Source organism: Parathielavia appendiculata, assembly GCF_033297405.1.
Source record: "Parathielavia appendiculata strain CBS 731.68 unplaced genomic scaffold N657scaffold_9, whole genome shotgun sequence".
In the NCBI taxonomy this organism is placed as follows: Eukaryota; Fungi; Ascomycota; class Sordariomycetes; order Sordariales; family Chaetomiaceae; genus Parathielavia; species Parathielavia appendiculata.
Window position 1 is genome coordinate 500,774 of NW_026944228.1, and position 18,078 is coordinate 518,851.

The 18,078-nt window shown below is 57.6% G+C and overlaps 7 protein-coding genes across 7 annotated transcripts; 3 read left to right on the plus strand and 4 right to left on the minus strand.

The window, feature by feature from the left end:
* Nucleotides 1-1,194: 1,194 nt before the first annotated feature.
* On the minus strand, nucleotides 1,195-2,334 carry N657DRAFT_682086 (uncharacterized protein; the record flags this gene model as incomplete). Its single annotated transcript, XM_062796456.1, has 1 exon — nucleotides 1,195-2,334. The coding sequence occupies one exon, from the start codon at nucleotides 2,332-2,334 to the stop codon at nucleotides 1,195-1,197; it is 1,140 nt and encodes a 379-aa protein (XP_062646057.1).
* A 1,549-nt stretch (nucleotides 2,335-3,883) lies between these two features.
* Nucleotides 3,884-4,497, plus strand: N657DRAFT_646970 (uncharacterized protein). Its single transcript, XM_062793225.1, has one exon. It carries the CDS (start codon nucleotides 3,947-3,949, stop codon nucleotides 4,397-4,399), a length of 453 nt encoding a protein of 150 aa, XP_062646058.1. The 5' UTR covers nucleotides 3,884-3,946; the 3' UTR covers nucleotides 4,400-4,497.
* Nucleotides 4,498-4,883: 386 nt separating this feature from the next.
* N657DRAFT_657139 (SPX-domain-containing protein) lies at nucleotides 4,884-8,626 on the plus strand (the record flags this gene model as incomplete). Its single annotated transcript, XM_062794775.1, has 5 exons — nucleotides 4,884-4,990; nucleotides 5,066-5,100; nucleotides 5,302-7,076; nucleotides 7,169-7,172; nucleotides 7,641-8,626. The coding sequence occupies 5 exons, from the start codon at nucleotides 4,884-4,886 to the stop codon at nucleotides 8,624-8,626; spliced, it is 2,907 nt and encodes a 968-aa protein (XP_062646059.1).
* Nucleotides 8,627-9,224: 598 nt separating this feature from the next.
* N657DRAFT_657140 (uncharacterized protein) lies at nucleotides 9,225-10,852 on the minus strand (the record flags this gene model as incomplete). The annotated part of the gene is made up of 6 exons (XM_062794776.1): nucleotides 9,225-9,647; nucleotides 9,690-9,815; nucleotides 9,928-10,110; nucleotides 10,170-10,304; nucleotides 10,395-10,692; nucleotides 10,758-10,852. 6 exons carry the CDS (start codon nucleotides 10,850-10,852, stop codon nucleotides 9,225-9,227), a joined length of 1,260 nt encoding a protein of 419 aa, XP_062646060.1.
* A 326-nt stretch (nucleotides 10,853-11,178) lies between these two features.
* On the minus strand, nucleotides 11,179-12,305 carry N657DRAFT_635078 (1-aminocyclopropane-1-carboxylate; the record flags this gene model as incomplete). The annotated part of the gene is made up of 2 exons (XM_062791323.1): nucleotides 11,179-12,034; nucleotides 12,118-12,305. 2 exons carry the CDS (start codon nucleotides 12,303-12,305, stop codon nucleotides 11,179-11,181), a joined length of 1,044 nt encoding a protein of 347 aa, XP_062646061.1.
* A 2,327-nt stretch (nucleotides 12,306-14,632) lies between these two features.
* Nucleotides 14,633-15,640, plus strand: N657DRAFT_576174 (uncharacterized protein; the record flags this gene model as incomplete). The annotated part of the gene is made up of 2 exons (XM_062789155.1): nucleotides 14,633-15,027; nucleotides 15,082-15,640. The coding sequence occupies 2 exons, from the start codon at nucleotides 14,633-14,635 to the stop codon at nucleotides 15,638-15,640; spliced, it is 954 nt and encodes a 317-aa protein (XP_062646062.1).
* Nucleotides 15,641-16,613: 973 nt separating this feature from the next.
* N657DRAFT_635080 (uncharacterized protein) lies at nucleotides 16,614-17,913 on the minus strand (the record flags this gene model as incomplete). The annotated part of the gene is made up of 5 exons (XM_062791324.1): nucleotides 16,614-16,736; nucleotides 16,873-17,382; nucleotides 17,443-17,632; nucleotides 17,673-17,712; nucleotides 17,748-17,913. 5 exons carry the CDS (start codon nucleotides 17,911-17,913, stop codon nucleotides 16,614-16,616), a joined length of 1,029 nt encoding a protein of 342 aa, XP_062646063.1.
* Between the last annotated feature and the right edge of the window lie 165 nt (nucleotides 17,914-18,078).

Below are 18,078 nucleotides of genomic sequence, written 5' to 3' on the forward strand. Positions count from 1 at the left end.
GCTGAAGAAGCATAACGTTACCTTAGTTGAGATTATGATTAGTTACCTCAGCACATGCAATCTAACCTTGACTGGTTGTTCGTTAGTGTGGCACATGGAGGGATATTTAGACATACAGTCTGAGCCCGGGTAAAATGGGACAAAAGAAAGCAAGGAATATAAGAAAAACAAACTAGGGTTGGATTGTATAATACATTTGGCAGTCTTAACGAGCAGAACCGTAGTACAGATAGCGCACTTTGCATACCATGCAGTGATCTTCAAGTTGTATCTGTCTCTCGGTACTCTGAAGTAAACCCGTCGTGGCTGTAGCGGTTGAGCGCTACCTCTTGCTGGTTTGGCGTCTACCTGATCATGGTAAGTTCAGCAACCCAACACAGACGCCTGTTACCAGCTTGGAATCGACTTGTCTTTTATGGCAAGGAAATCTGGACTGTAACGCGTTGCACCTTGCTGAAACCCCTGCGCTATATCACTGACAATTATCACTTGTCTTTGACGTCGGTGACGAAACGCTATCTGAGTAGGTAGCCATTCGAGCAATTTGAGTCCGACATTAACGGGGGGTTCTATAGATCGACTTCCAAGGCAGCCCCGGCTCGACATCAATAATACCCCCCAACCGTACAAGTTTTTGGCGTTACAGTACCTTAGATTCTCATGGTTCACCTATCTCTCTAGCGTCATCACTTCCTTGAGCCGTTCCTGCGATCAAAATGCTCTCGCAAATCGGCGGGCAGGATTTCTTGCCCTCGGCACATTCAACATCAGAGCGAGTTGTGAGTGGGGTTGGAAAGAAGAGCAATAGCAACTCTGCTTTGGTATTCGATCGGTATCTCGAACTCGAATCACCCCCGCGCAGACTCTCCCCTGCCTTTCCCTCCTTTGGCGCACTGCACGCTTCGATCCATGACCTCGCGTCCCTCGGGTATTAGTAGATAGAAAGTCAGCATACAAGTAACGACCGGCTATGAGGAAATCAAGCAAACTATTGGAAATGAAAAGACCTGAAGCGATTGTAGATGCACAGCCGACCGCCCGAGATTCAATACTCCTGCGCCTGGGTATGCATGGCGGAAACGACTGGAATGCATGTACGGTGAGAAGAAATCCATCGCAAGTAAAAGGCAGATCTAAATCTGGCAGCGGAAGGAATCCTGTCCCTCGCGCCCTCTCATGTCATCGGTCATCTCCTCAGTCCGGGTTCGCAATGTACAGCCGGCCGGCGGTAAGAGTCATGGTCCGCTCGTCCACACTGCCTCTCCGCTTGAGGTCGTCCACGCTCTTGACGCTTTTTTCGCGCGTCACCGTCGCATGCTTCATGCTGTTGGTCGCCAAATGGGCCGAAGCGCCAGACAGCTCCGGGACATTGTCCAGCCGCTCGCCGCTGCTGCCGCTGCCGAAGCTCCTCGCCTTCCCGCTGCCAGCGTCGTCCCCTCCGCCCGCAAGTGGCGGCTCGCCCTGCTTCTCCTGGACCAAGGACCCGGTCCGCTCAGGGGTGCCGCCTGGGCTCCACCGCGCGGCTCCACCGGCGGGTCCGAGGCCTCCGGACGAGCGATACGCCATCGCTCGCCTGGCGCTGGAGGTGCTGTTCCGCCCGGAGCTCCCAGTCCTCCGGTGGTGCATTCGCTGAACGGGGTCGTCGTCCTCGCTCTCCTCGCCCTCCACCTCGGTCGCGCTGAGTCGCAGAGGGACGCCACTAACGCCGTTGAGGTTCCCTGGTGAGTAGCCGATGACGGTTGGCTTGCCGTGATGCCGGATCTTGGCCGCGACTTTCCCGCCGGTAGAGCTAAGCCCGGTAGAAGTGCGCCCTGCACCCACGGGGCCGATACCCAGGCCACTTCCCGCCCCCACAATCTCCAGGTTTGCCCGCTTTTTTGCTGCTCGTTGCTGGGCCAATAACCTCGGGTCCTCGTACTGCGCGCGTTCACACCACACGGTGGCCTTTTGTTTCCTGAGGAGAGCGACGTAACCGCCGGGTTGTGGGGAGCCGGGGGTGCCGGCGGAGCGGCTCGAGGTGGATCTCCTGATATCTAATGTCGGGGATGTTCTGTACGCCGCCGGTGGTGCCATCCCGCCGCTGGAGACCGTGCTAAATGTGTTAACGCTCGGTGAGCGACGCTGATGGTTCGCTGGGGGTTGGGCGAGATGCATCGGTGGCTGGTAAGGGCTCGGCTGGAACTGCCCCTGCACAGGCGCTGGGAAGGTATTTGACGAGGTCGTCCTTGTGCGACTGTGTGTGTAGGCCGCATTGCTCGCAGGATCCATCGGCGGCGCCCGCCTGCGACCGTATTGAGGCTCTAACATGGGCTCCGCCGCCCACCCGTGCGACATGGCGCAGGTTGACAACGATCCCGGACGTCGCGGTTGGAAGGCGAGGGCGGCAAACAAAGGCGGCTTGAGTATGATCTTGAGGTCTGGAGTCAGCTGCCGATCGGGTGGGATGTGGTCGGCGGAGGATTTTTGAAACGGCGCGACGGCGTCCAGTCAGCCCAATCACGCTAGCGGTGCCGCGATGGAGCGATTGACACAGGAGCAGGCAGCAGGCCGAGCAGATTTGGTCAATTCCAGGTTGCCCAGTGTTTCGAATCCGCGATGCAAAATGTCAGAAGACAATTGCAATTGCTGCTGCTTCCTTGGGGCGCCCCAGCTTTTGAAATGGGAGGCCGAAGGCGGTGTTTGTTCAAAGAGCAGGGGCGCGGCTTGAAAGGGGTCAGAACTGCGCTGGCCAACCTTGGCGGCTCCCACGTTGCATGCCCTGTCGCGGCGCTTGGTTCGATGATGAAATGATCCGAGCACCAAGAGGGGTGATCACCGAGCAGGATCTATGTGACAAGCTGTCGGCCTTTCCCTTCCTGGACGGGACCACTCTTTCCAAAAAGCCTAAACCTGCAAGCAAGAACCCGTGGAAGATTCCTGCCGTTACTGCGATCCGGTTTGCAGCTTGCTCTCCGTGTGTGTTTTTCTTCAACTTCCTTGTTGGCCAAAAATGGCTCTCCGAAGTGCCCGGATAGTTGTAGCCCAGCTGCCCTCTCGTTGGCGCTTAACGTTGTCGACCAACTCGTGCGGAACAAGGAATTGTCTAAAAACGAATGTCCGCTCACAGAGAATACCTGCAAAACCAAGGTCGTCCTTTGACAAGGCAAGCAAGGGTTTATGAAGACTGGTGAATCGATCGAGATCTGACAACACCACTGAGACGACAATGCACAGCTGAAAATGGGTGGGGCTGGGCACAAAGTGGGGTCATCATCCCACTCTCACCGGCCGCACCGGTATGCATCATACTAGGCCCACCAATCTTCATCGAAAATGCTAAGTCCTCTGCACCTGTCTTGACTAAAAGCGAAGTCGGCGCTCGAACAGGTCACGGCTCGGCATCGCCGCGGCATCCTCTGCGCATCCGCCACAGGATCTGTGGCAGCTCTCGAAACAATGCCGCTGAGGCACAGATGTAACGTGCCTTTCGACGTCTCGAAACCAACAGCATATGCCCGGACGCAGAGCGCTTTTGTCGCGCTGTCAGACAGACATAGACTGCTCCGTCAAACACTCGTGTCAAAGCCTGTCAAGGGCTTTCTCTGCTCAACCGTCCGGAACAGAAAACAGCCCTGTCTTACCGGCCTGTCCAGCGGGAAGCTTTGCGAGCGAGCGGTCAAGAAGATTTTGTTGGCGGTTGAACGATGCATGCATCCCATCTGGCACGGTGCAGCTGAAATGGCAGCACCAGGGCTCAAACACGGGCAACACAATGCTTGGCTTGCCTTATTCAGTCTCCATCAAGGTGCCGCCATACATTTGAGAAATCAGGCAATGCCACGAGACAGTGTTGAGAGAAAGACGGTTTTTGAGCGGGCGCTATTGGCGTGCTCAGAATGGCGCCTTTGTCGCGAGGTATCTCCGTAGTCCAACCAATCAACGCGCTTTCCAGCTCTGCCCATGGCACATGCAAGCGAGAGGCCCTGCGGGGCACTTTCGTGCGGGGCCCGGGGGTTGCCGGCTTGCGTGGTCCCCTCGTCCGATCCGTCGTCACCACCTCGCCGGGATCGCCCCGGTCGGCGGTCGGCAGTCAGGCACCGAAACGGCCTTTGCGCGTACGAGTTTCTGGGCCTTTCCGGTTGATCCTGGGTTGCTCCGTTTGCCAAGCACTGTGTCCGGGCATCTGCGAGACTTTCGACAGACGTACGTCAGGCACATTGAGGATGGTGGAGGGACGGCCCATGTCCAGTGCCACCAAGAGTGGCAGGACATCAATGGTCACGGATACACGTGTACGGAGCCGAGGGAGCCACTGATACTGCGAAATACCTTAGTCAAGCCAGTCCATCCTTTGACAAAGTTTGTTCATTTAATAGTACGCCAAAACGGCGTGTGCTCCCGGACCAAACCCGTTTCGTGACCGGGTGCTTGGCGGCCGAGACATGGCCGCCGCGGTCTTGTACAAAGACTTGCGAATTCATGGTAGGTTGATGGATGAAGTTCCGGACACTGACGGGTCTCCGAGGTCTGGTTCAGCGCTGTACTTGCTCAGCTCGCGTGTATAAGAGAGAGGTGTCTCCCATAACAACCTTGCTCTGCTAAACCTGAAATGCAACGTTAGAAGCCCACTTGCACAACAGCGCAAGCCGCAATCAGCCACAACTGAAGCCCCTGCCTGTGGGTTCCAGCCGTTGGTTCCAGTGGGTTGCCGCTGCAAGTCGACCCCAGGGCAGCCCAGGCACCGACCCCTGCAGCCCGCTGCAAAAGGTCAATTGGCGAAAAACTGGGAAATCGAGAGACACAAACTTGGATGGATGTTCCCATGACTTTAATGTTCTTCCATACCGTTTGCCTCTGGAGGAAGACCGTGTTACCGTGATTATTTGGGCCTGGACAACACCCCAATGCCATTGTCGTTCGTCTCTGGCACACCCACACTACCTCTGTCCCTTCAGTTTCGGATGACAACCCCTGATCCCGCAACTGTCACGGACGCAATGCCGGGCTTGACGTCATGAAGTGAGAGACCTTAGGAACATGCCGATTTCCCTGAAGCAGCTTTGAAAACTGACACAAGACCGCCAAGGTTTGCCAAAGAGCTTGATCAGGAGGTTGTTCCAGGTATGCGGCTTCCCTTCCCATCGACCCGAGACATCAGCGCCAGTGCGTTGATCTTCGCCTTGTCTTACCTGCCCGCGACTGGGCCCTTGGCAGTCAAGCGGCAGCAATGCTGCGGTGGACGATCACCAACCGGGGTTAAATACGTCAACAGGAATTTCTTGGGTTCCACAGAGGCGGCCGGCTAACCGTGTATCCCTTCAGAATGGCGCCTCAAGTATCTGAACTACAAGGCCGGTAAGAAGCATGTCAAGGCCGTCACCCGCGCTATCAACCGCGCAAATGCCACCCCGGTCCTGACGAGACGCGCTGATCGTCCGCCGGCCACGACGCCGGCCGCCTTCTTTGGCATCCGTCATAACTTTACGCCTCGTAGCAGAAATGATGGTCCTCTGAGCCCTCGCCTGGTTGATGAGCCTGGTGCTGCTCGATCCGGATCCGCGGCTACCAAACCCGGGAAGAGACGCGTTTCCGGCGATGAGAGGTCCGGCCTCGCCCGGAGCCCGGGCAGCGGCATACAGTATGGCAGCTTCGGGCCCTCGCCGTCGCACACCAGCGACAGACACGACTTTGCGCTACCCGCCCCGGCAATCCGAGTCCCTTCGGTTACCGGCGCCCTCCAACGCAGCGCTTCCATGATGGATGCAGGGCGTCCCGAGCAGCGCACCCCGTCGTTGTTAACCCTCCCTTCTGGCGGGATGGGCACGACGCCTCGTCTGCGAGTACCCCGGTTGTGTTCAACGCCTTCGCTAATGGCCCGGCAAACGCCAAACAAATACGAGATCGGCCTGCAAAACCTGGATTACGTCCGCTCCGCCGAGCGCGACTTCTTCGCCTTCCTGGACAGCGAGCTGGACAAGATCGAGACCTTCTACAAGGAGAAGGAGAAACAAGCCACGGAGCGTCTGGCCGCTCTTCGAGAGCAGCTACACGAGATGCGCAATCGACGTTCCGCCGAGATTTCCGAGGCCAAGAGGAAACGAGAGCATGGGCGCAGCCGCAGCCGCAGCGAGGATGAGGTCGAGGGACGGAGCAAGGATAGCAATCGAGACTGGATCAGTCCAATCAAGGACAGGTTCATCAAGCCAGGGCCCAACTCGAAAGCTCTCCAGAAGATGACGCGGACCCCGGTCATGACTGGCCAGGCCATGGAGCAAGAACGCGACTATGTGCGCCGGCTTCATGAGGACGACGTGCCGTACCGGACGGCGAAGCGGAAGCTCAAGCTAGCGTTGCAAGAGTTCTACCGTAGCCTCGAACTACTCAAATCATACGCCCTGCTGAACCGGACCGCGTTTCGCAAGCTCAATAAGAAGTATGACAAGGCCGTCAATGCCCACCCGCCATACCGATACATGAACGAGAAGGTGAACAAGTCGTGGTTTGTCAACAGCGACATCCTGGACGGACACATACGCACCGTTGAAGATATTTACGCGAGGTACTTTGAGAGGGGCAACCACAAGATCGCAGCCGGGAAGCTCCGGGCCCTGCACAAGCGGTCGGGTGACTCGTCCGACAGTGCGTTTCGCAGCGGCTTGCTGATTGGCATTGGCGCTGTCTTCGCCGTTCAGGGACTCATCTACGGTACGAGGATCCTCGTCAACGACGAGGACGACAACCTGGCCCAGCAGACAAGTTATCTGCTACAGCTGTATGGAGGGTATTTCCTCGCGCTCCTCCTCTTCGCCATGTTTACGCTTGATTGCCGGATGTGGACCAAGAACAAGGTGAACTATCCGTTCATCTTCGAGTTCGATGCGAGGAATTTCTTGGACTGGAAGCAGCTGGCCGAGTTCCCCAGCTTTTTCTTCGCCTTGTTCGGGGTGTTTATCTGGCTCAACTTTTCTAGGCTTGGGAACTGGGAGGAGATGTACCTCTACTATCCCGTCATCCTGATCTGCATGACTCTCGTCGTTCTGTTTCTTCCAGCGCCGGTTCTGCAACACAAGGCCAGGAGGTGGTTTTTGTACTCTCATGTATGCATCGCCACAGTTGAAGTCCGCCAACACATTTCAGCTCTGCTAACCACCTCTACAGTATAGGTTACTTCTCTCCGGCTTGTACCCAGTTGAGTTTCGAGATTTCTTCCTGGGCGATATTTGGTGTTCGTTGACGTACGCCACCTGCGTACGTTGCTCCCTTTGTTGATGACTTGCGTCTCGGATCAACCGTGACTGACCTCGTGGACAGAACGTCGAGCTCTTCTTTTGCCTCTATGCACGCAGTTGGAACGATCCGGAGCAGTGCAATTCGTCGCACTCACGCCTCCTCGGCTTCTTTGCCGCTCTCCCGCCAATCTGGCGAGCTCTCCAATGCATCAGACGTTACCACGACACCCGGAACGTGTTCCCTCACCTTGTCAATTGCGGAAAGTATACCATGACGATCTTGACGGCTGTGTGGCTCAGCCTCTACCGCATCGGCGACACCCAGATCAATATGAGCTTCTTCATTGTCTTCGCCACCATCAACGCCATATATTGCTGTACGTTCTCACCCATTGTTGCGCTTAAGCGTCTTCAACTAACCAACCGACCTAGCCGTCTGGGACCTCTTCATGGATTTCTCACTCCTGCAGGCCAAGGCCCGCCAGAAGCTGCTCCGCGACATCACGGCCCTGCGCCCTGTCTGGATCTACTACCTCATCATGGCCGTCGACCCGATCCTGCGCTTCTCGTGGATCTTCTACCCCATCTTCACCCACGACACCCAGCACAGCACCCTCGTCTCCTTCCTCGTCGCCTTCGCCGAGGTCATCCGCCGCGGCATGTGGACCCTCCTCCGCGTCGAGAACGAGCACTGCGCCAACGTCGCTCAGTACAAAGCCGCGCGCGATACGCCCCTGCCGTACCATCTCGAGCAGTTTGTCCAGCGCCCGAGCCTCGAAGTGGAAACGGCAGCAGCAGCCGCCACCGCCGCTGCCGCCGCGGTTGCCACGGTCGTTGACGGTGGCGGCACTGGTACAACCGCGCCCTCGACCGTATCGGGCGTGCCGACGCCGAGACCCGCTGCCCCCCCGGCAACACCGGGACCGGGACCCGGACCCGGATTGGCACCGATGCACCCCACCCCACGGACTCAGGCGGACGTGGAAAGGACTCCGTCTTTCTACTTTACCGAGTCGGCAGCAGCAGCGGCAGCGGCTGCGGGAACGACAACAGCTACGGCATTGGAAGACGGCGACGGAAGCGGGCCGGGCACGCTCAGACGGCGCATGACCGATACACTGGGCACCGGCAGACGGTCCATCAGGCAGGCCATGGCGGAGGCGCATAAGCAGGATTTCGAGAAAAAGAGGGTGCCGGCCGGGGAGGCGAGGGCGGGGGAGAGGAGTCTTGTCGGGGATGAGGAGGATGAGGAGGATGAAGAGATGGAGGAGGAGGACGAAGAGGAGGAGTTGAAGAACGAAGGGGGGGACGAGGAGGGGGACGAGGAGGAGCGCCAGTTGGGGATGGGGCGCGGGAGTCAGAGAGCCGAAGCGGAGAGGGGTTTGCAAGATGGGATGGGCTCTGTGCGCGGAGGATAGTTGGATGGATGCTGATGTTATGCTGATGAATCTGAACGAATAAGTGTGGTGATACAAATTAGATGAGGCACAGCATCTATACCCAATACATTAATTAGTCTTTCATCTGCGACACATCACAATCGAGTGATGGCAGTGCCTAGTTGAGACGTCTCGGAAAGTTTTAGGCCGCGGCTCGGTCGGCCCTTGATAGAGGAGTCCGGGCTTGCTGAACGATCACATCCAATGACTTAGCGGTAGTTTCTGGGTTCTGACTGTTCGCGCCCGAAGGTGGTCTGCGTACCCCAGAGTAAAAAGGTGCGTGACAAGGTGTTCGGTTTTCATAGCATCTCACTAGAGTATGCATCTTACACCTCCAACCCTCTACCTTGTCTGAGACTTCTTGTCAACAGTAATTGTAGTGCCAATTCTGAGCCTTGGTTCCTCCTTGCCATTTGCGTAGAGGCCTTCTTCGTACCGGTGGCCATACATAACATAACGTTCGGCACGCTCCTTGAGAGCTTCCTCTTCCTCCCCGAACCAGCCGGGCTCGTTGCGATTGCGCCGTCTGGGTTCTACTGTCAACTCCCAAGGCTACGGAAAGTACGCATAGAACCTGTCAAGGCTGCAACTGGCCAGTTGTCAGAGGCTGCAGAAGATCCATGTATGCTGTCATTGCCGTCCCTCCTTCCTCGACCGCTATCGAACGCAAGTACGCCTCCGGTCTTCCGCTGCCGGGCAGGTCTGCCACCATAAACCGGAGCGTGAGCTCCGACAGGTTGATCCTGTCTCGGAGCCAGTCAACTGTCGCCCGCCAGTCCTGCATCGCAGGGTGCTGTGTCTCGAGCCAGCTGCGGGGCCGGTAAGGCGGGAAGACCAGCTCGAAAAACCGGAGATAAGAAAGGCACGGCGCGGGCACGACGTCGCTCAGAGATTCCGAAGCGGCGAATCGCTCGTTTGGATAGCCGTACGTGGGGAGGAGCTCATCATCGTGATCCTCGTCGCACTGCTCAAGCAACGGCAGAGTCCAAGGAGGGCATGGCTTTTAGTCGTGGACGATGAGCCGGTTTCTCGAGAAGCAGACGACTTGGGCGTCTTCGTACAGGGTACGACAAAGGAGAAACAGGGTAGGTCCCGGCGGTGTCCAGCAATTGCACGCTAGCGAGAAGGCAGCGTGGTGACGGCGGCAACAGTAGCCGTTGCTTGGGGGCTTGCCCTTCCAGGTCCCATCGCGCCAGCACTGGAAAACTGGTCGATGTAATAGGGCACGATCACGCATGCGTGGTCTTGCCGGCTCCATGTCACTTCCTGCTTGGGGTGACAAGATCGGTGTACTCGAGAAACCTGATGCGGAGCTCGGGTGGGAGCGTTGCTAGAGTCGTTGTCGCCCTCGACGCCGGTGGCTTGAGAGATGGTGTATGAATCCCACAGGCATGTAATCCGACATCCTCGGCCAGCTGCTGGAGTTGACGGTCCGCTGTCTTGGCCAGCCGGATATGGCATTCCTTTAGATGACCGCGGGGAAGAAGACGGATGGGCGCGACAACGGAGTTGCCAACTCCACCGTCCGAGAGTTTTGGGGGTCGAGATTGCAGACCAAGGACAGGCGAAGGCGCCCAGGAGCGATTTGGGAAAATGAACGAACGGCCGCCGAATGCCACTCGCCGAGGATAACTTGGGCTGGCCCCGGGTTGTCGCTCTAGCCGAACTCGTTGGCCGGACTCAGTAGCGTAAGCTAATGAACGCCCTCGTGCTTTTGCCTGCATCACGGTCTACCAAAATATTTTACATACTCCGGGCGACCGTGGAGGCAGCAAGTATTCGTGTCCCCGTATATTGTCAGCTGGTGGCAAGCGGCCTGGTAGAGCACAATCTTGAGATCCGACGGGGACAGAGGTGAGGTTGTTAACAAATTGTACAGAGTACGTAGAGGACGGAGCCGCGATGTCGGGTGATCCGGGTCCGAGCGCGGATCAAAATAGTAGAGGACGAACAGGTTGGTCGAGTATAGCAGAGCAGCGGCCTCGGCGTGCATGACACCACAGGAAAGCATCAGTCCGGGGAACCAACCCGGGTCCGGCACGAAGCTCGTCCCAAGCGCTCGCCCCGCGAGCCGCGGCGCAGTTTTTGCCTTCCGGCGTGCAAATTAAACGTATAGCGACGGCTGTCAGAGGATGCTAGCCCAAGCCAGCAGTAGATCCGCTGCCGAAAATCTGGGCGAAGGCGTCGAAGGGGCGGTGATGGCATCGGCGTCGCCCGGGCGGCGTCGGGCTGGCGTGCCAGGGCTGGTAGAGTGTGACCCAAAAGCTCCAGATTAGGTATTCTTGGAAATCTGGAAAGAAGCCGTTCAACCGTCGATGCAGAAGTTGGTTTGTTCCAGAGTTGTGACCGTGCAGCAAGGACAGGAGATTCGAGTTTGTATTGTTGTAAACTTGTTGGAGTTCAGTAGGGACGGTGCATGTCGACTTTTCAATACCGTACGAAAGGTCTGTCATTAAGCGCTGCATCCTGAAAGCCGCCGAGCTTGTGCCGAGACCAACACCATCCCCAACCAACCGTTTCACACGGAACACCTACTCCAGGGTCGAGTAAGCATTCAACGCCAGCTGCCCGCCAAGATGCGCATACAGCACATTGCTCCCATCCGGAATCTCCCCTTTCTTGATCAAATCCATCATGCCCGCGAGGCTCTTCCCCTCATACACAGGGTCCGTGATAAACGCCTCGGTCCTCGCGCCAAACTTGATGGCCTCGATCGTCTGCTCATCCGGGATCCCATACGTTCCCGCATGGTACCGATCATCGAGCACAACATCCTCCTCAGTGACATCCTCCTCGCTCAACCCAATCTTCGCCGCCGTCTGCCTCGCAATCCTCAGCACCTGCTCAAACGTCTGCCGCACCTTAGCCGACGCATCAATTCCCACAACCCTCCTCGTCCGCCCGCCCATTTTCTCAATCAGCTTGAACCCGGCCACCATGCCCGCCATGGTCGACCCGGTCACAGCACACACAATAACCGTATCAAAGAAGACGCCCATCTCCTTTTCCTGCGCCTCAACCTCAAAAGCCCATCTCGCAAACCCCAGCCCACCAAGCGGATGATCTGACGCGCCAGCGGGGATGTAATACGGCTTTCGGCCGGCGGCCGCCAGCTCATCCTTGAGCTGGGCCAGCGTGGGCTTGTGCTCGATTCCGAACTCCGACGGGTCCAACCTCACGTCGGCGCCCATCAGCCGCGACAGCTGGATGTTGCCAACCTTCTCGTAGCCCGGGTCGGTCCAGTCGACCCAGTGTTCCTGGACGAGGGCGACGTGGAGGCCGAGCTTGGCCGCCGCCGCCGCGACCTGGCGCGTGTGGTTGGACTGCACGCCGCCGATGCTGACGAGCGTGTCGCAGTTTTGGGCGAGGGCGTCCGGGAGGAGGTACCTGTGCCGTGGAGGTTAGTCGAGATGGATAAGGGCGGGTGGGGAGGAGCTGGTGATGGGGATGGGAGAAGGGGGCAAGCTCACTCGAGTTTGCGCGTCTTATTGCCGCCGTATGCGAGGCCCGAGTTGCAGTCCTCCCTTTTGGCGTAGACGTTCACCTTGCCGCCGAGAGCCCGTGAGATGCGGGGAAGGTGTTGTATCGGGGAGGGGCCGAACGTGAGCACCTCACGCGGGATGCTCGCGAACGGCTCGGGAAGCTTGACGGCAGTCATTGTGGATTGACAGCGATATGATGAAGTGATCTCGGCGCTAGACGGTTGTAGGATGCATTGGATAAGAGGGATCTCGAGGGTCGGTAAGCTGACGTTCCATGATATAGCACCCGCTATCAATCAGCGCCGAGTGACCCCTCAACCGTGGATATGTGCCGATCCTACCCGGGACGCACAATCAGCTTGCTGCTCCGCACTTGCGGATGTTGAAGCAGATAGTAGCATGTCTCAGCAACCAATATCCAAGCAGGTAGGAGTTTGCAAGGAACAGCAAGCTTGGCTAGCGGGTCTAATGAAGATAAGGTTGGTTATGAGTTGGGTCGGGGCCGATTCCGGAGGAAGAACGGCATGGCTGTGATTCAATCTTGTAAAGCATCACTGGATGCTTGAAGCTCAAGGCAGAGCACGATGATAGTGCAAATTACCGGGGCCTCTTCGTGTCTTGACGGATTTCGATGCGCGGCGGCAACAGTCCCGCCCCTGTGATGCTGTTAAGTGGGAGAGACCTGACCCTTTTCCGGCCCCCACTGTTGAGAGAGGGACATTTCCAGCCCAACCGCGTCCTCATTTGCACGACACCCTCTTGCTTGACACAGCTTCCTATGATATCTCCTAGCTGCTGGGGACGACCCGTGAGTCACTCGGCAGAAATGTGGCAGCAAGAAGCAACTGTAGCGGGTTCTCGCTGTCCAGGACCGCACTGGAGGCGTGGGATTCGCGATGTTCGGTAATAGGAGAGTGAAGGCCTATCCCTTAGTGTTGCCTAGTCCTACATGGAGCACGGCAAGGGTGAGCCGAGAGGTCGGGGACGAGGCTAAACGTTCACGCAGTAGGTGCCTGAAGCCGCAAAATGCTCTCGACGATGAGTATCCCATCGATACACCTAACCAAAATATGACTGGGTAACTTTTTAGTTCCGGGGCGGTATCTGTGGGAACTAGGGCAGTGTTCGCTATGCGGCTCTCGTGTTTTCATGCCCAACAAGCATTCACGGCGGTTCAAATGGCCTGTTTGCCAGGTCATGTTGCCGTGCCTGTTCATGTCGTTGGGCCTTGGCCGGTCCTGGCAGACACAGACCAATGGGCCAAAAGGCGTTCCCGCTCGACAAGGTCGTGGTTGCGGCAGTCTGGTTGAGCTATTGAGGGGATCTTGCGGGGTCAAGGTCTTCCAGGCAGCGCTGAGCAGGCACGTATTCCGCCTCCTGACCCCAGATCTTGACGAGGACTTGGCCGGGCCGCCAATCTCGTCGTCCTCATGTTCAGGTCTCTGGATCTCAACACTCCCATCGGTAAGACAGTCAGCCTTGGCTGTCCGTTTGGCTGGCGTTGTGGTTGCGGACGAGGCTCCGACCTTGCTTATAAGGGTCATGCGAGATTGCGGGCGAGACCGAAAGCGGTGGCCAAGGTCGAGAGACCCCGGCTTTAACGCGACCGTCGAGGCTGCAATGCGAAGCCCGAGGGTGATGAGGCTGTGGCCAAGCGGACCATCGTGGCCGGCTGCGGTCCATGAATAGCGAGGCCCCGGTCGTCCAAGAGCGGGTCACAAGGCTGCTAAGGCCCAACCAAAACCTCGACAATTGCCTTACGGTAGACCTTTGAGCTGTGAGTCACCTCGCGTCGCGTGGCTGCCTCACCTTCCCCCTGCCGAGGGTGTGTCAATTGGTGTTGCCCCTCGAGTCATCTCGCTGCCTGCCAGAAATAAAAAGGACTCGAATACTAAAAGATGATGCGCGCTCCGTGATGAATCGGCCATCGCTGATGGATAGTTGTTGGGTGAAAGGACGCAAGTGGCATTGAACCAAGAAGACATTCGATCTGGCAAGAACACATCACAGCTTTAGGAATAAGTGGGTCGCTTGTTGCGGCTAGTCACGTGGCTGCCAGCTCAAAGCCAGGGCATAAGCTGAATCGTCGCCCCCACCTTTGCCACGACAAGGCTGCGCAACCTCCATCAGCTGTCTTCCTGCCCGGTTATTCAGGCAATTGCTTACCTCGCGCCTTACCGCCGGGAATCGACAATCGCCCGAGGCAAAAGGACACTCTCACCTTTGATATAATCGACTACGCACTTGACGCGTAAGGCACGGTGCCTTGCATACATCCTTTTCCGACCAGGCACCGCTTGTCATTTGGCGACCGAAATCGGTATATCTTGATCTGTATTCTTTCTCTTACCGCAGTGGCCGATACCAGTCCGCTCCGAGCATCGTTTTCTTCTCTAAAACCTCCAACCACGAGCCGGCGCTACCGTCCACCGGACAAGCATTTCATCGGGGCCTTGGACGATCGAGCTGGTATCTGGTGCAGTGTCCCGCGAATTCCGACAACATGAGCGTGGTGTACGAGCCGCGGAACTTCATCCACGATGGGGCCTATCCGCCAATGGACGAACCCCACGATACCGCGCCGGATTCGGACCGTTTCCCCGACCCCAGCGATGCCGTCGTCAACGAACTAGCGACTACTGTCGCGACATTCACCCAACCTCACCCGGAGTTTGTCGACACGACAGAGCCTAGGCTTGAGCTTCCCGTCGCCCCTCCCACCGCAGTCCCGACCACCAGTCCTAAGGAAGAGTCGCCCACCGCATCGACGCCTCAGCGCAGCAAGGCGGTCCCTAAGCCGGACCGGGAGGTGACGAGGAATTTGGACGGCAAGTTCGTCTGTACATGGCCGGGCTGTGCCGAGGAGCCCAGGGAATTTGTCCGCAAGTGCGAGTGGAAGTAAGTTCTCTTTACCTCGGTCAAGATTATGCGCCAAGACTGACTTTGCGCCAGCAAACACATGGACAAGCACGACCGACCCTACAAGTGCGCCGCCGCGGGATGCGAGAAACTCCCCGGGTTCACGTATTCCGGCGGCCTATTGCGGCACGAGCGCGAGGTACACGGCAAGCACGGCGGGCCCAAGAACTCGTTCTACTGTCCGCACCCCAACTGCAAGCGGCACGCGGGCAAGGGTTTTTCGCGGCAAGAAAACCTCAACGAGCACCTGCGGCGCGTGCACACGCAAAACGGGATTCCGCTCAACGGCGCCGAGGCAGAGACAGACGACGGGGCGAGCGATAATGCGGGTGGAAGCAGCAGCCTCAGCGGTGGGCCGAAGCGTAAGCGCGATGAGCACGCCGGTGACGACAGCGACCTGCGCGAGGAAATCAAGCGCGTGCGGCTCGAGAACGAGGAGCTGCGGCGCCAGGTGCAGGCGCAGACTCAGCAGACGGTCCTCATGATGCAGAAGATTACAGCGCTGCAGCAGTCACTCGAGGGGCGCATCCCTGCGGCTGCCATGGCCAGCGCCGTGCCGATTGCGCCGATGGCCGCTGCGTCGATGATTTAGAGAACGTCGAGCACGGGCGCCCATCCGGAGCTCATCCCCCACGGTCTACCTTACCAGCTGCAGTGGCACTATCACTATCACAGGGGCTCGTTTATGCAGAACCACCCGGTTTGAAGCAGTACCTTTTCTTTTCCATTTTAGAGGTCTTTGGGATGAGCATCATCTCTTTTTTTTTTATCGTTTTATCGCTACTCCGGTTCTGATTTACAAAGATTTGGCTTGGGCATTTGCACCAGAGATTCCCCACTCTTTGATGGCCGGTATCTGGGCGGCCATTGAACGAGCATTGCATGGATGAAGGAGTTAGGGGCGCGTTTCAAATGATTGGCTTCGTTTATGAATGGTATATTGTATGAGAGTATCGATGGTCTTGGGGCGGGTGGTCAGGGGCGGCGTTTCCGGTCAGGCACTGGCAGGGAAGAATACCCAGCCTGGGTCTTCACAGGGCTTCAAAGATTTCAAATTCAGGGTTTCAGAGGGGTCAGATGGACCGACGGATCTGGGATAGAGGCACCAGTGCACTCAGCCCCTGTCCGTTGCGTTATTATGTATGGTTCTCTTTACTGGACAGGGGCGATAACGCTACCCGAAGGACATGGTTGCGCTTTTTGGCGAAGACCGGGCACTCCGCTCCAAAGGAAAACCGAGCGCCCGGTTACGATACATCCCACTCGCATTCTACTTAGCTAGGCATCAAGACACCAGTAAGGCCACCATCGCCTCTCGGATTCGCTTTGTGATATCTGGGCTGCCTGTTTGGAGTCGTTGTCTGGATTATGGCATTTACTTAACAGCGGGGTCAAACGTCATCCTGTTGACGTACAGGAGCTTGAGGCTGATGTACCCCCCCTGTCTCCCGTGCCTGCTGCCTGCAGTAGCGGCAAATCGAACCGACTGCAGATCTTCCGGGTGATGTATGTACATCTGCCTGAGGCATTACGGCAGCGTGAGGCGGACGATGAGGCGTGCTCACTCAGCTGCTGGACCATATGAACGTGGCGAAGAATTGAAAGCTTGGAGTGATTCCGTTGCTTTCTGCGTTCATCTCGGTGGATAGTCTGTCGTAGAGCAACGTCTCTTTCCCAGGCTCAGAAAGCTTGTTACATTTTCGTTGAGAAATCAATCACGGGTATTGTTGAGCAGCTTCGGGTATCTTGCCATACCGTCCTGTTTCCCCATTGTATCTCCAGCTGCCCCTTCAAATACTATACAGTACACTTTGCAGAGCCCACGGTGCCGTCTGTAAAGAACCACTCGACAGAAGACCGCTCATCCACTTCCCAGAGCATGTACGCGGGATCCTTCCTGTCCCGATCAAACCAACACCGCAGCAGGTGAACTAGCCTCACCCGAAAACAGTCGGTCACGCCCTGGTCCATCCCCGGCCCGCCACGCCCCTTGGGCTCCACTTCCACCAGCATGACGCAGTGCTCGCTTCTGACCGTAACGCAGTTGAGCTCGCCCTTGAAGAATCGGCGTTTCGCTACACCCTGCAGCTGCGCGGCCGTTTCGTCGTCAAACAGAATCGCCGTCTTGAGCCTCGGCCCGACCGCGGAGGAGAAGTAGCGCTCCTCTGACCCGTACCAGCAGCAATAGAGCGCCCACCGGCGGAAATACGCGCACGCCTCCGCCACGGTAGCGTTCTCGAGCCGCTCCCTGTCCTGCAACACGTCGTTGATGAAGCGGTTGACGTAAAACTCCTCGGAAGGCCGTGGATCGACGAGGTACAGTAGCGGGACGCCCTCCGGCAGCAGTTAGTGGCCCTGCGGCACACGAAGAAGCCGCTCGTATTTTTCGGTCACGGAGCGAATCTCGGCGTCGGCGACGGCGCGCATGTAGCGGTACAGTGCGTCGACCGCGGTCTGGAAGGCGACGTCGGTGGTGGTGTAGGCGGTGCGGAGGATCGTGCAGCCCCATGTGCAGGCGCGGTAGCTGTCGGGCCCGGAGCGGTTCCACCACAGCCAGCGGAGGAGGGTGCGCGAGGCGCGCGACCTGTCCGGGTGGTGGACGCGTGGTGGCAGGTCAGCGGTACCGGTAGTCGGCTGCTAGTGCCCTGAGGCGCTCGGCGTCGACTTGGGCTTTGTAGATTTTTGGGGTTTTATCCTACGTGCCGGCTGTGATCCAGCGCGGGACCTGACGTTAGTGGCTGGGTGGCCAGGGCTGCTAACGATCCACGACGATGCGGGATGCGTTTCGTTGCTCCATAGTATACTTTTTGAGAGACATGTTATGTAGAGCAGGTTTGAGGCGAGGAAGAAGAGGTAAATCCCCATCGTGTCCGACGAGGTGCCTCCAGAACAGGGAATTGGAGGGTGGTTGCTGGCAGGTAATCACGCTGTTTGGCGTGGTGATGGGCATTTGGAAGGCGGCAATGGGGGTATAGACACTAGGGTGCCGGCCGAGATTGGGTCAACCCTAAAGGGGGGTATCTCAATGAC

Coding starts and splice junctions, on each gene's coding strand:
- N657DRAFT_646970 (XM_062793225.1), top strand. CDS start 3,947: ATGCAAGCGAGAGGCCCTGCGGGGCACTTTCGTGCGGGGCCCGGGGGT.